An 11,903-nucleotide genomic window follows, 5' to 3' on the forward strand; every position below is an offset into this window, starting at 1 on the left:
TTTCCACGCGATTCAGGGTAAGACGAGCGTTAAAAGGCACAGTTACGCGCCAGTTTGGAACGAACAGATCGTCTTCACGGAAATGTTTCCACCTCTCTGTCAAAGGATTAAAATTCAGCTATGCGACAACGACCCGGTTCACGCGACCGTCATCGGCACGCATTTCGTCGACTTGAAGAAGATCAGCAACGACGGTGAAAAGGGATTTCTACCAACTTTTGGACCAGCTTTTATCCATTTTTACGGAAGCATCAGGGATTACAGTATCATAGATAAGCATTCCACGTTGAACGCTGGATTGGGTGAAGGAATCTCTTACAGAGCAAGGTTATGGCTCGATTTCGTTTATTTTCTCTCGATTGAAAATCGTATCGCGTTCCATTCCTCTGCCGAGAACGAAACATGGAAATATTAAACGTGTTATCGTCCTGTATCTTTAGATTATTAATAGGCATTAGGACAGAGATAAGCGATAACGTGGAAATGGCTCCATCGGAGGTGGAAGTCGAACCCACGATACCCATCAACGAATCCGTTTATGCCAGGAACGAAGAATTTTTTCTTTTCGCCACCATAATGGACGCCACGATGGTCGACAAGAAACTCGGCGACAAACCAATGTATTTCGAATTATCGATAGGGAATGCGGGAAACGCTTTAGACGGTCACAACGAAAGCTCCAAGGTGAGGCTCGTTCATCGATGGAATCGTTGATTTCCGTTTATTATCTTCTTCTGTACCGTGTCGCTTCGTGTCGTTCGTCGACGTTCGACTACGTTGAACGGATAAACAAGTTGGTAAAATCGGTTTTAATCGGTCGCTGTCAGATATGCGAAATGGGACCAAAAAGTGGAACGAGTAGCGATCAAGAGGAGCTGCAGGAAGTGTTGAGCGGATCTTGGCAGAGTACCACTCCAGCCTGTAAACCGATGACGCACGATAAAATGTATTATTTTTTGCCGTACTGGGATGACAAACCTTGCCTTCACGTTAGGAGCATCTGGCCCGACTATAGGCGTAGAATGTACAATAGCAATATAATCAGCAAAATTTCCGATAAGCTGGTAAGTCGATAGACGTTTCCATCGTAGTGTATAGTCGAGGTGATCTGCTTTAATTAACGGGCATTTTTGATTTGGGGTAGGAGGAGGGATTGTCGGAGGCTCAGTCGCACGCTGACGATTGTACAGGCGAGAAAATCTTAAAGTCTGCGTTAGACGAATTAAGCAGCAACTGTAATCGATACGTCAGCATCAGTAAATCGAGTATCACCGGGCCGGGAGTTGGGAAGACGAAACTCGATAAAGAGAGAACGAAACTTTGTCAAAGAGAATTAGAAAGTATTGGAATTATGTCGCGCAATCTTAAAGCCGTGATCACTAAGAGTAGTTTTAAGGAAAGACTGAAGACTGCACAGAGCTATTTGCAGAAATTAAAATTTCTCGTCGAGGACGTGAGTATCCTTCGTCGAAGTTGCTGCCTCCTTAAAACGGGTATTTTATCGTTAAAAGGAAAACACGACTTTCAGCCTCAAGATTCTCTACCGGATGTTTTTATTTGGGTAATTAGTTCCGGACGTCGAGTCGCGTATCACAGAATACTCGGAAGAGATTTGATATATTCGATCGTCGATGAAGAATGTGGCAGATACTGCGGCAAAGTTCAAACCATGTTTCTCAAGGTATGTTCGTTTTTTCCTACGTCTAATTTACTTTTCGTAGCTTGTGAATAAATCGACGAAAGGAAATAACTCGCGCGCAGCATGTTCGACTAGTTCCGCGTCTATCATTTTCGATCGAACAATAACGTCGATCGATCGATCGATAGCTTCCAGGGAAAAAACGATTCGGACCTTCGGGTTGGGCGATACAAACGAAATTACAAATCTACATGTGGCTGGGTATCTTGAAGCATAAAAAGTACTTTATCCAAGGTCTGCCAAAAGGTTACGAACTCAGTCACGAGTTGAGAAACGTGGACAGGCCGCGCGCTTTACCACCCACCGTTATTCATTACGTCGAAAAACACGTATGTATTTGACAATCGTGCTATTCTTACGCTATCGATCCTTACGCTATCGTCCAATTTTATTATGAAAATATCTGAATTATCGAGTAGAAGTTCCAGTTAAGAGCACACATGTATCAAGCCCGGTCTCTGATCGGCAGCGATGCGTCGGGTCTTTCCGATCCCTTCGCCAGAGTAATTTGCGGCGAATTTTCCAACTCTACTCAAGTGATCGACGAAACTTTAAGTCCTACGTGGGACGAACTCCTTCTTTTCGACGACATACTGATTTACGGAACCGACGAAGAAATTAAGAAGGATCCACCGTCGATCGTCGTCGAACTCTTCGATCAAGACAAAGTGGTATGTCACGATGGAGAATTTCTCCGATGTACATAAGTTTTTGCTTTATTTTTTGTTGCTATACATTTTTCGATTAAACACGCAAAGAAAATCTTCGTACAAGCGACTATAGTTCTTTTCTCATTCTTTTCCGATTCTTTTTTTACAGAGTCATTTTCTATCTACGGACATATAACACTGCATGGGGGCTCTGCTTTGACAGTTTGTATACGATATACGACATTCATACGCAACACATACGCTTCCACATTTTATTTTTTCAGCATCGATCTCTAGGTAACAACGTTCTAAAGTCGGTTTTCCGATCAAACTGATTCGCAATTGTCACGGCTGTATGCTGCCGCCGTAAGGTTTTAGAAATCAAATTCGTCGATCGAATAAGAGTATCGTAATACGCGACTCATAGAGATAAGTAGTAAACTACGATAAAACTCGGACGATAGCTTTTTGAAAGATAATTTTTCAAAGAATATTTGACAAAGAGAGAAACGAAAGTTATTTTTCGCGATAAATAATCTAAAATCGAAAACCTGTACCGGAGATGATTGTACGAGATAAACGTACGATGGTTTCAGGGGAAATCGGAATACATAGGTCGAGCGGTCGCGCGACCTCACGTGAAACTCGCCTCGGAATCTTACACGCCACCCAAATTCCCACCTTCGTTAGAATGGTACGACGTAACGAGAGGCGCTGCAAGAGCGGGCGAACTTCTCGCCGTTTTCGAGCTACTCGAATATTCGCAGACGAAAGATTACAGCTTTCCCACTTTACCAGACCCGAAGGAAATACCGAGTCAAACTCCCGTCGCAGTTCAGGATCGGGGACCGATTCTTCCGGTTCCCGTTGGAATTCGACCGACTCTCTCCAAGTACCGGTAAAACTACTTTTAGTTTGCACAAGTTTCAAACGTCATCGGAATTTCGCTGAACGTTAGTTCGCTCTCTCACACGCGCGCTATCGCCTTCTATCGCAGAATCGAGGTACTGTTTTGGGGTCTAAGGGATTTGAAGAGGATCCATCTAATGACTGTGGACAAGCCTCGAGTAGACGTCGAATGCGCCGGTCATATTCTTTACTCTTCGGTTATCACAAACGCAAAGAAAAATCCGAATTTCAATACACCGGTGAAATTTTTGGAGTTGGAGTTGCCCGAACAGGAGCTCTATCGGCCACCTTTGACCATCAGGGCTGTAGATTGCAGAAGTTTCGGTCGTTACACTCTCGTTGGAACGCACACGATAAATTCGATCCATAAGTATATGTACCATCCGCAAACGAAGAAAGCGAAGGATGTGGAAGAAAGAAAGAAGAATCTGTATCAATTACAGCAATACACAGGTAAAATAACGTCGAGTTCAGACTCTTCGGAAATCTGTAATCCAAGTTGGTTGTAGATGGAATAGATTTTACCGATATTTCGTAGCGTTACCGTCGATCGGTATGCATGTACACCATACTTTCGATAATTATCCTCTTTCGCTTTAGGTTTCGATACATCGAAGATTAAAATGCAATACCCGTCTTTGCCAGAGTCTTTGACCGATCTCGAGTTTGGTATCGGAGATGCGATTATTACTCTAGGTTTGGAACAAGGTTGGCCAACGAAGAAGGACAAAACGGAACAGAATATTAAAAAAAAGCAAAGTCTGATCAACGACGGAAGCATGGGTAAGTTACGCAAGTTGCGCACAAAGTATCGAAGCGTAAAAGGAGCAACGTCGAGAAATTGAATCGAACGAATTCCGTTAGGCGATTTCTACACGTTGGAGAACGAAGATGGTTGTCAAGATTGGTGGACCAAATACTTCGCTTCCGTCGAAGCCATGATAGAAGAAAACAAGGAACTGCGTAGAGAGAAACCAATGTTTCAAACGCAAGCAAACGGTACCGTTCCGGCGTACATGGAGGAAAATTACAATCAAAATCAAGCGAATCCGTCGAACGAGAAGAGTCCTGGCGTTGCGGCGAAAAGATTGTTTGGCCTAAAGTCGACGGCGAACGCAGCTAGGTTTGTCTCGAAACTGAGCCCTAAGCACACCTATCGGAATTTCCCGAAAACGGCGCTGTTGAAAATTTATCCGAACGAATTGGAAGCTCAGCCAGAATTTGAACAGTTCAAGGAATGGCTGCACACGTTCGAACTTTACAGAGGAAAGAAAACGGGGGACGAGCCCGAAGACGAATCCAGAATAGTGGGAAGCTTTAAAGGGGCCTTAAAAGTTTACAAGTGGCCTCTCCCTAGGGATTTGATAGATCATACGGTGATGGGATTCGACCCGCAATATGGCTTTTTTCAAGGTGTACCTTCCAACGAACCGATTCACGTATTGGTACGTGTTTATATCGTCAAGGCGAACGATCTTCATCCTTGCGATCTAAACGGAAAAGCAGATCCTTACGTCGTTTTGCAACTAGGCGGTAAAAGAATCAGTGACAAAGAGAATTACGTGTCGAAACAACTGAATCCCGTATTCGGCAAGTATGTACCGATACGATCGCGTACTATTCGTTACGACCTATCGTTACATCTTCGTGTCTTTTATTTGCAAGGTGTTTCGAAATAGAAGCAACCTTCCCGCAAGATTCGTTGTTGACCGTTCAAGTGTTGGATTGGGACTTGGTCGGCACGGACGATATGATCGGTGAAACAAAGATCGATCTGGAAAATCGATTTTATAGCCGGCATCGTGCTACTTGCGGTCTAGCCAAAAAATACGACGAGTAAGTTTCCGAACGAGAACATTTCGATTGCTTTCATCTAAAATGAAACGACTTGCTCAAGTCGGCGTATTTTATCGCCAGATCCGGTTACAACAAATGGAGAGACGCGATGAAACCGACGCAGATCTTGTCGAAGCTTTGCAAAGAGGGAAAGATCGACGGACCGGCGTATTCCCACGGAAAAGTAACGATAGGAAGAAAAACGTTTTCTTTGTCGGACGAGGAAATGGAATGTTACGTTCATACGAAAGGTAAATATCGACCGAACGTCGATTTCCTAACGATTAGAAAAGCTACCGTGTCGAATACCGCGGTGCTTTTCCTAAAAATAATGTTCATCTTACCAGGCATAGAAGAACATCTTGCACTGGCAGTTCTTCATCAATGGCATGCTTTTCCAAGAATCGGTTGCGCTCTGGTCCCCGAGCATGTGGAAACACGTCCACTTTACAATCCTGAAAAACCCGGGATCGAGCAAGGAAAGTTGGAAATGTGGGTTGACATGTTTCCTATGGACATGCCTTCGCCAGGACCGTCGATCGATATTTCACCGAGGAAACCCAAAAGTTACGAGCTTCGGATCATCGTATGGAACACCGACGACGTTATACTGGAAGACGATGCGTTCTTTACTGGCGAAAAGATGAGCGATATTTACGTGAAAGGGTATTCCGCGTATTTATATAAGAAATTCGCGCATAGTTTGGAGATTCGTTAGAACGGTGAATTTTTCTTGGATTTGTTTATTAGATGGCTGAAAGGCCCCGAAGATTGCCAATCTACGGACATTCATTATAGATCGTTAACAGGAGAAGGGAATTTCAATTGGCGTTTTATATTTCCATTCGATTATCTCGTAGCAGAAGAGAAGATCGTTATCAATCGGAAAGAAAGTCTATTTAGCTGGGACGAAACTGAATGCAAGATTCCTGCTCGTTTGGAATTACAAGTAAAAAAAAAAAAAAAAAAAAAAAAATCGTTTTAATCGTACTTTTAATTTATATTTCCGTTATCATTCGAATCCACTGTACACAGGTCTGGGATGCAGATCACTTTTCAGCTGACGATTTTCTGGGTGCTATTACTCTCGATTTAAATCGATTTCCACGCGGTGCAAAGAATAGCAAGCTTTGTACGTTAAGTATGCTAAAGACCGATGGATCTGTGCCAACCGTAAATATTTTCAAACAGAAACGAATAAAAGGTTGGTGGCCTTTCTACGTCAAAAAAGAAAACGAGGATATGGAATTAACGGTAAATATCAATTCATATTCGCTCTAATGTGTTTCGTACAAACTTGAAAGTATTTTACATCGAAAATATTCGTAGGGTAAAGTAGAAGCTGAAATTCATTTGTTAACCAAAGAAGAGGCTGAGAAAAATCCTGCAGGATTTGGAAGGAACGAACCTGATCCGCTTGACAAACCCAAGTAAATATAAAGACGATCATACAATGTTTTAACATTCAACGCGAGCTTGCTTTGTTACTACTTGATTTGTACAATTTATTTATCCAATTATCGTTTTTTGATATATACATGTATATATATATACATTTGATGATTAATCAGTACCTCGATTAGTTCGTTTAAAAAACTATATCGTTAATTAGTTTGTCTTTTCTTTCAGCAGGCCCGATGCATCTTTCATGTGGTTTTTGAATCCTTTGAAATCTGTTAAATATATAGTATGGCACAACTACAAATGGGCAATTCTGAAAGCTATAGTAGCAATTGCATTAATAATAGTCGTATTATTGTTCTTTTACTCGATACCTGGTTATTCCGTTAAAAAGTTATTGGGAGCTTAAAAATGTCGCTTGCAGATTTTATTGCTTCGTATGCTCATGATAGCTGAAACACGGAAAACGATATTTTGATAAGAAAGTAATAGAGGACTAACTTTGCAGATACACTATTGTTTAATACTTTACAGATGTAACTTTAAATTTCTCAAAGTTAGTTTTGTTGACCATACTAAGCACGTTGTATCGATATATTATATAAAGCCTACTTTTTCATTTCATATTTGCATATCTCGTGCTCATTTTATCACATAAATTTGATAGGCCTCAAAATTTAAGCTATCTAAAAATCTATGAATTTTTAACGACTTAAATATTTCTTCCTTTTGCCAACAGTTTTAAATAGCAAAATAAAAGCTGATTATGCTTCTAGATGAAAGAGCTCTTTTTAATAAATAATTGCTGTATAATGGACCAACGAAACAGTAATAAAAGCTAATGTATATATAAAGAGCAATACAATAAATAATTAGAAATTATTAGATGCAGAACAATAATGCGTGTATATATATATAGTATATACTGTTTTTACTTATCAAATATTTCGTTAAAAATATTGTATTCTATTTCGTTGTAAATAGATAATTTAACACGTTCACGTCGGCGCATACTACCGGTTGCTCATACTTGAACGTTCCACCAACCGGTGCGTACACCAAAAATATAGTTCGTTTAGTAATTAGAAAATATTGCCATATAGTTGAAAATTTAACGTATATTAGTTGAAAAAAGTAAGATTTATTTAAAAACAAGACAATTCGATATCATAAACTTATTATAAACATGAATACGAGCGCTACTCCACGGCGAGAAATACAAATAGCAGCGCCGGCATGAACGTGTTAATATATATATGTCGGAGAAGAGTCAGGAACAGGGTTGTGGGCGTTTGATAGACCTCCCTTGGAGTTGGCCAGCGTTGTGTTATAACGAAGATACGGCCTGATACTACGAGTATGAACACTACCGATTCGACAATCAACAGCGGCGATTAGGCACTAGCGACACTAGTGATAATGGTCTTAGGTTCGATAACGAATCCACGGTCAACGGAAGGATAGGTATACTTGCTCTAACTCAAACGTGTATAACTCCCTTCGCCGATGAGATCTCAAGAAAGATCTCTTGGTCGATTTGAGACAAAAGCTGCCTGTCTGTTTGCCCAAATCTTAATTGCCGGAAAACCCAGGTTTTATAGCGGGTCCTCGGGCTAACTGGACTTGTGCTATGTACGTGCCTCAACGTTAGGTATTCATTGTCCGAAGAAACCGTTAGGATGTTTTACTGTCAGATACCTCTATGGGTATTTCCTTTAATGAGGGTCATAACATCACCCCGCACCTTTGTTAGGCGGAGCGCCCGTCCCATTGACCGCGGCTACGTTCGGCGGCTGATGGTCGCCTTGAGCCCAAGTTTATTATCACAAATCGCAAACAAGCACAATTGGGCAGAATGACGGCAAATTATTTAATTACAACTGTAAACTTTAATTACGATTTTACGGATTTTCCCGAAGTACCAGGGGAAGGCCCCGGTGTCCTTTCGTCTCCGACATATATATATATATGTCGGGTTAAGGTTGGAATTTTGGGCGTTTGACGAACCTTCACTCGAATTTGCCATCGCGGTTATAGCTGATATTTATTGGTACAAATGTGATTATTACAAGAAGCTACAAGTAATAGCGGCGATCGGATGGTCGAGATGTTGATGACAATGAATTCAGGTTCGATAACGAATCCACGGTCAACGGGATGACGAATGCGATGTGATACACGTATGACTCAACGTACAAATAAAACTTATCCGAATGAACTAACCCGCAGTCCAAGTGAAGCTGCCCTTATATATTCTTCTCTCCACCTCTCGGGTCAATCTTTGTTTTTAAGGAGAGCTATATAATTATTCCATACCTGTGTCAGGTACACGTCCCTCCCGTGACCGTGGCTACGTTCAGTGACCCGTTATGTCACTTCGAGCCCAAGCCCATCGTCATAAAATCGGATTAGAACATTAAAACTATTTGTTAGTTTTATTACTTAAGTGTAGCTATAGTAAAAGTTTGGACTAGGGTATTGGGATTTTCCCCAACATTCCAAAAGGGAAGCCCCGATGTCCTTTCATCTCCGACATATACATATATATACATATATAACATGTATTCAAAGGAATAAATAAAATACTAATTAAACACTGACTAACTAAGGATTTATTTCTGATATATCTGTACACAGTGCTTCAAATTTGTTAACTACGGGCGATATTTCTGAGTCTTCGCTTGTTGTCTCATTAGAATGGTCAGAAGTATCGGATGTTTCTTGCGATGTTTTCTCTTCATGTTCTTGATTTCCTGAGAGTTTCTGTTCGTCATTTTCATCTTCGGACGAAATGTATATTCCTCTCATATCACTTACATCTTCGCCTTTATTTTTAGCTTGAATCCATTTAACTAGTTCAATTTCTGGATGATTCTCCAACTTTCCTGTTATAAGATAGAAAGAGATTATTTTAAAAATTAGTAAATTATTTATGCCAACGTCTAACGACAATTACCTTTATTAAGACTCCAGTCTTGGGGATATACGTATATACAAATTTTCCCTTCAAGGGCCATCCTTAATAACGAATTAGCTGCCCTGTAAGAATCGTATCTAGCAGTTCGTGCAGTGAAAAAATTTCGTTTAGAAGCCCAACTATCACAAATATCCATAGCGCTCCATGTATCATCGTTATCTTGATGTTGCAACTTAAGTATCTTTGGTAAATCTATTCTCTCAGCTAGAAATTTAATTGTTGTATATGGTTCGCTGACTTGAGCTATTGGGAAAGATCCCATTAATATTTGTAGTTGTTTAGGTACTGTAGATGGAAATACTAATCCTGGACAGTCACAGAGGCAAACGGTTTTTGTAAGAAATATAGTTTGAAAATGTTTAGTATGTCCTGGTGTACGTGACACGCTAACAACTTTTTTGCCTATGAAAGATATTTAACAAATGACATTTAAATATTTAAACATTGTCATTTTCTAAATTTCAATTTTTTTATAAAAAATACTGCTTACCCATTAATGCATTCATTAAGGACGATTTTCCAACATTTGGAGTTCCGATACATCCTATGGATAAAACTCCATTTTTATAACGTTCATGCTTGATATAACTTGTATCTCCTTTTTCTATAGTAATATTGCTTTTATGATCGGCGTCATCTAAATCAAATTCCATTTGCATTTCTTCTTGAATCTTTTCTTGCCAAGAAGTTAAATCCACGTTATCTCCAACAATTTCTTTACAAATATCCAACAATTTCTGGGCTCCTTCTGCAGCCATTTTAAGTTTTCCCTTTCTCCGCCTGTGTTTCATTCCCTTTGTATCCCTTTTATTTCCACATAAATTATAAGTGGGATACGAAGTGAACATCAAAATATGTAACTTTGGGTATATGGTACGAAAATATTCTTTCCATGCTATTACTAAAGCTGGAGGTGCTAAATCAACCTTATTCAATACTAAAATCATGTCTTTTTTAAGTTCATTCGTTATATACTCGTATAAATATGGAGGAAACATTAAAACGGTATATCTAATATCAACAATGATTAATAAAATATCAGACATCTCAAGAACTCTCCATAACTGCCTCCAAGTTTCTAAATTTAATTCAAAGTAACTGATGGTATTTAACTTTTCCATGTTTTTTAGATATTCCTAAAAGTATAAGCCAATATTAAATTTATCTCAACAAACATAAATGTGTATTACAATTACTTACAGTAAAATACTTATGTTCTGCCAATTCTAATTGTTTTTTTGACATATTAAAGTCCCATGGTGGCCTTTTTGGCATATCAATTCCAGGTGGAAAATAATTATTTGAAACTTCTTGATCTTTAAGAGATAAAGGTACAATAGCACTTCTGGATTGTTTCTTTCGTTTCAGTATTTCTTCTTCACTGTCTTGAAAGAATTGTAAAGTATATCTGTTTCTAAGAGAATTATCATTTTTTGGCTGTTTATTAATTTTTTGTATAGCATTATATTCAAGATCACTAGAGTAATTTATGTCATCTTCCTTGTATCCGCTGTGACTTTCACCTGCTAATTATAACATAAAATTAATTATTCGAATATGTAATATATAAAACGTATCGTTCATTGTTATATTGTGCATACATACTAAGTAAAGCCAAATTTTGCCGTTGCTTCTTAGTTTGCAATTGCTGTTTCTTTGCTTTACCGCTAAACGGTTTCTTTCTTCTTGGTTTCATTTTTCAATTAACTCAATTTTTCAATTAACTTAACCTCAGAAACTTCACTAACTTCTTTATTTTGACGTTAAGGTATGACACATTAAGTACACAGTAACTGAATCCTTTGACTAGCGGGATGCCTATATCGTATATAAGATTAAAAATTACTACTTTAATCAATATGTATATTTAAATTAACATTTTAAGAATTTAACAATTACTTTTAACAAGATTAAGATTCTATGGTTACAAAATTAATTATATCAATATATAAGATTTTATATATTTTTGACTCGTAAATGACCGAAGGAGTTTGTTTACTAATCAACTTTAACTTACGCTTCGGCAGTCCGGTCCGCTGAAGCACTGTCACTGAACTGAAGAGCGCACCAGAAATACGCACAGTATGTGTCACGTAAACTTAGGGGTAAACTGATCGGATAGATGTTCACTGTTCGATGGTTTTGTCTATTTCTCCCCAGGTGTCTCGTCTCATTACGGAGGAAAGCTCGGTACGGGTGTGCCCCTTTTAATTAACAACGCTGATTCGCTGTTCGCACCTTCCGTTAGGAAAAGTGGGGGTAACGATCCACGATGCCAATTGGTTATAGGTCATGTTAATAAATGAAGTAGGTAGGTAGTAGGTAATATTGTTTATGAGAAAAACCAGCTTTTTCGTTAGTCAAATATTGGGTTTTTCCCATTAGCTACCTGCTTTCCCCGTAATTAGTAAGGACGTATAACAACCTAAGG

The 11,903-nt window shown here is 39.2% G+C and overlaps 2 protein-coding genes across 7 annotated transcripts in view; one reads left to right on the forward strand and one right to left on the reverse strand.

The window, feature by feature from the left end:
• Positions 1-9,099, forward strand: part of LOC126874749 (otoferlin-like) — a 19,457-nt gene extending 10,358 nt beyond the window's left edge. For 2 of the 4 annotated variants that reach the window (XM_050637111.1, XM_050637106.1), the window contains exons 10-27: positions 17-327; positions 441-684; positions 828-1,064; positions 1,145-1,453; positions 1,529-1,681; positions 1,828-2,028; positions 2,119-2,370; positions 2,946-3,247; positions 3,347-3,711; positions 3,859-4,041; positions 4,123-4,852; positions 4,924-5,094; positions 5,176-5,345; positions 5,442-5,760; positions 5,845-6,043; positions 6,130-6,348; positions 6,424-6,524; positions 6,724-9,099. In XM_050637111.1, the coding sequence (XP_050493068.1) occupies positions 17-327; positions 441-684; positions 828-1,064; positions 1,145-1,453; positions 1,529-1,681; positions 1,828-2,028; positions 2,119-2,370; positions 2,946-3,247; positions 3,347-3,711; positions 3,859-4,041; positions 4,123-4,852; positions 4,924-5,094; positions 5,176-5,345; positions 5,442-5,760; positions 5,845-6,043; positions 6,130-6,348; positions 6,424-6,524; positions 6,724-6,904 (4,647 nt within the window). In that variant the 3' untranslated portion in view covers positions 6,905-9,099. The remainder of the gene's footprint in view (positions 1-16; positions 328-440; positions 685-827; positions 1,065-1,144; positions 1,454-1,528; positions 1,682-1,827; positions 2,029-2,118; positions 2,371-2,945; positions 3,248-3,346; positions 3,712-3,858; positions 4,042-4,122; positions 4,853-4,923; positions 5,095-5,175; positions 5,346-5,441; positions 5,761-5,844; positions 6,044-6,129; positions 6,349-6,423; positions 6,525-6,723) is intronic. The other 2 variants (XM_050637117.1, XM_050637112.1) reach the window with 2 other exon arrangements.
• Positions 9,085-11,685, reverse strand: LOC126874782 (guanine nucleotide-binding protein-like 1). 3 transcript variants are annotated; one of them, XM_050637227.1, is made up of 6 exons: positions 11,490-11,685; positions 11,078-11,290; positions 10,673-10,995; positions 9,963-10,608; positions 9,452-9,874; positions 9,085-9,380 (listed from the first exon to the last, which is right to left on the reverse strand). In XM_050637227.1, the coding sequence occupies exons 2-6, from the start codon at positions 11,166-11,168 to the stop codon at positions 9,100-9,102; spliced, it is 1,764 nt and encodes a 587-aa protein (XP_050493184.1). In that variant the 5' UTR covers positions 11,169-11,290; positions 11,490-11,685; the 3' UTR covers positions 9,085-9,099. The 3 variants fall into 3 exon arrangements, with proteins under 3 accessions (XP_050493184.1, XP_050493166.1, XP_050493175.1); XM_050637209.1 differs by having other exon boundaries at positions 10,673-10,998; positions 11,490-11,683; XM_050637218.1 differs by having other exon boundaries at positions 10,673-10,998; positions 11,372-11,683.
• Between the last annotated feature and the right edge of the window lie 218 nt (positions 11,686-11,903).

This window comes from Bombus huntii, chromosome 2, assembly GCF_024542735.1.
Source record: "Bombus huntii isolate Logan2020A chromosome 2, iyBomHunt1.1, whole genome shotgun sequence".
Taxonomy (NCBI): domain Eukaryota; kingdom Metazoa; phylum Arthropoda; class Insecta; order Hymenoptera; family Apidae; genus Bombus; species Bombus huntii.

Bases quoted from the DNA above. Each gene is read 5' to 3' on its own strand.
- LOC126874782 (XM_050637209.1), bottom strand. From the start codon at position 11,168: ATGAAACCAAGAAGAAAGAAACCGTTTAGCGGTAAAGCAAAGAAACAG. The intron at 10,609-10,672 runs GTAAGTAATTGT...TTATACTTTTAG, and splicing joins CAGAACATAAGTATTTTACT to GAATATCTAAAAAACATGGA. The intron at 9,381-9,451 runs GTAATTGTCGTT...ATCTTATAACAG, and splicing joins AGACTGGAGTCTTAATAAAG to GAAAGTTGGAGAATCATCCA.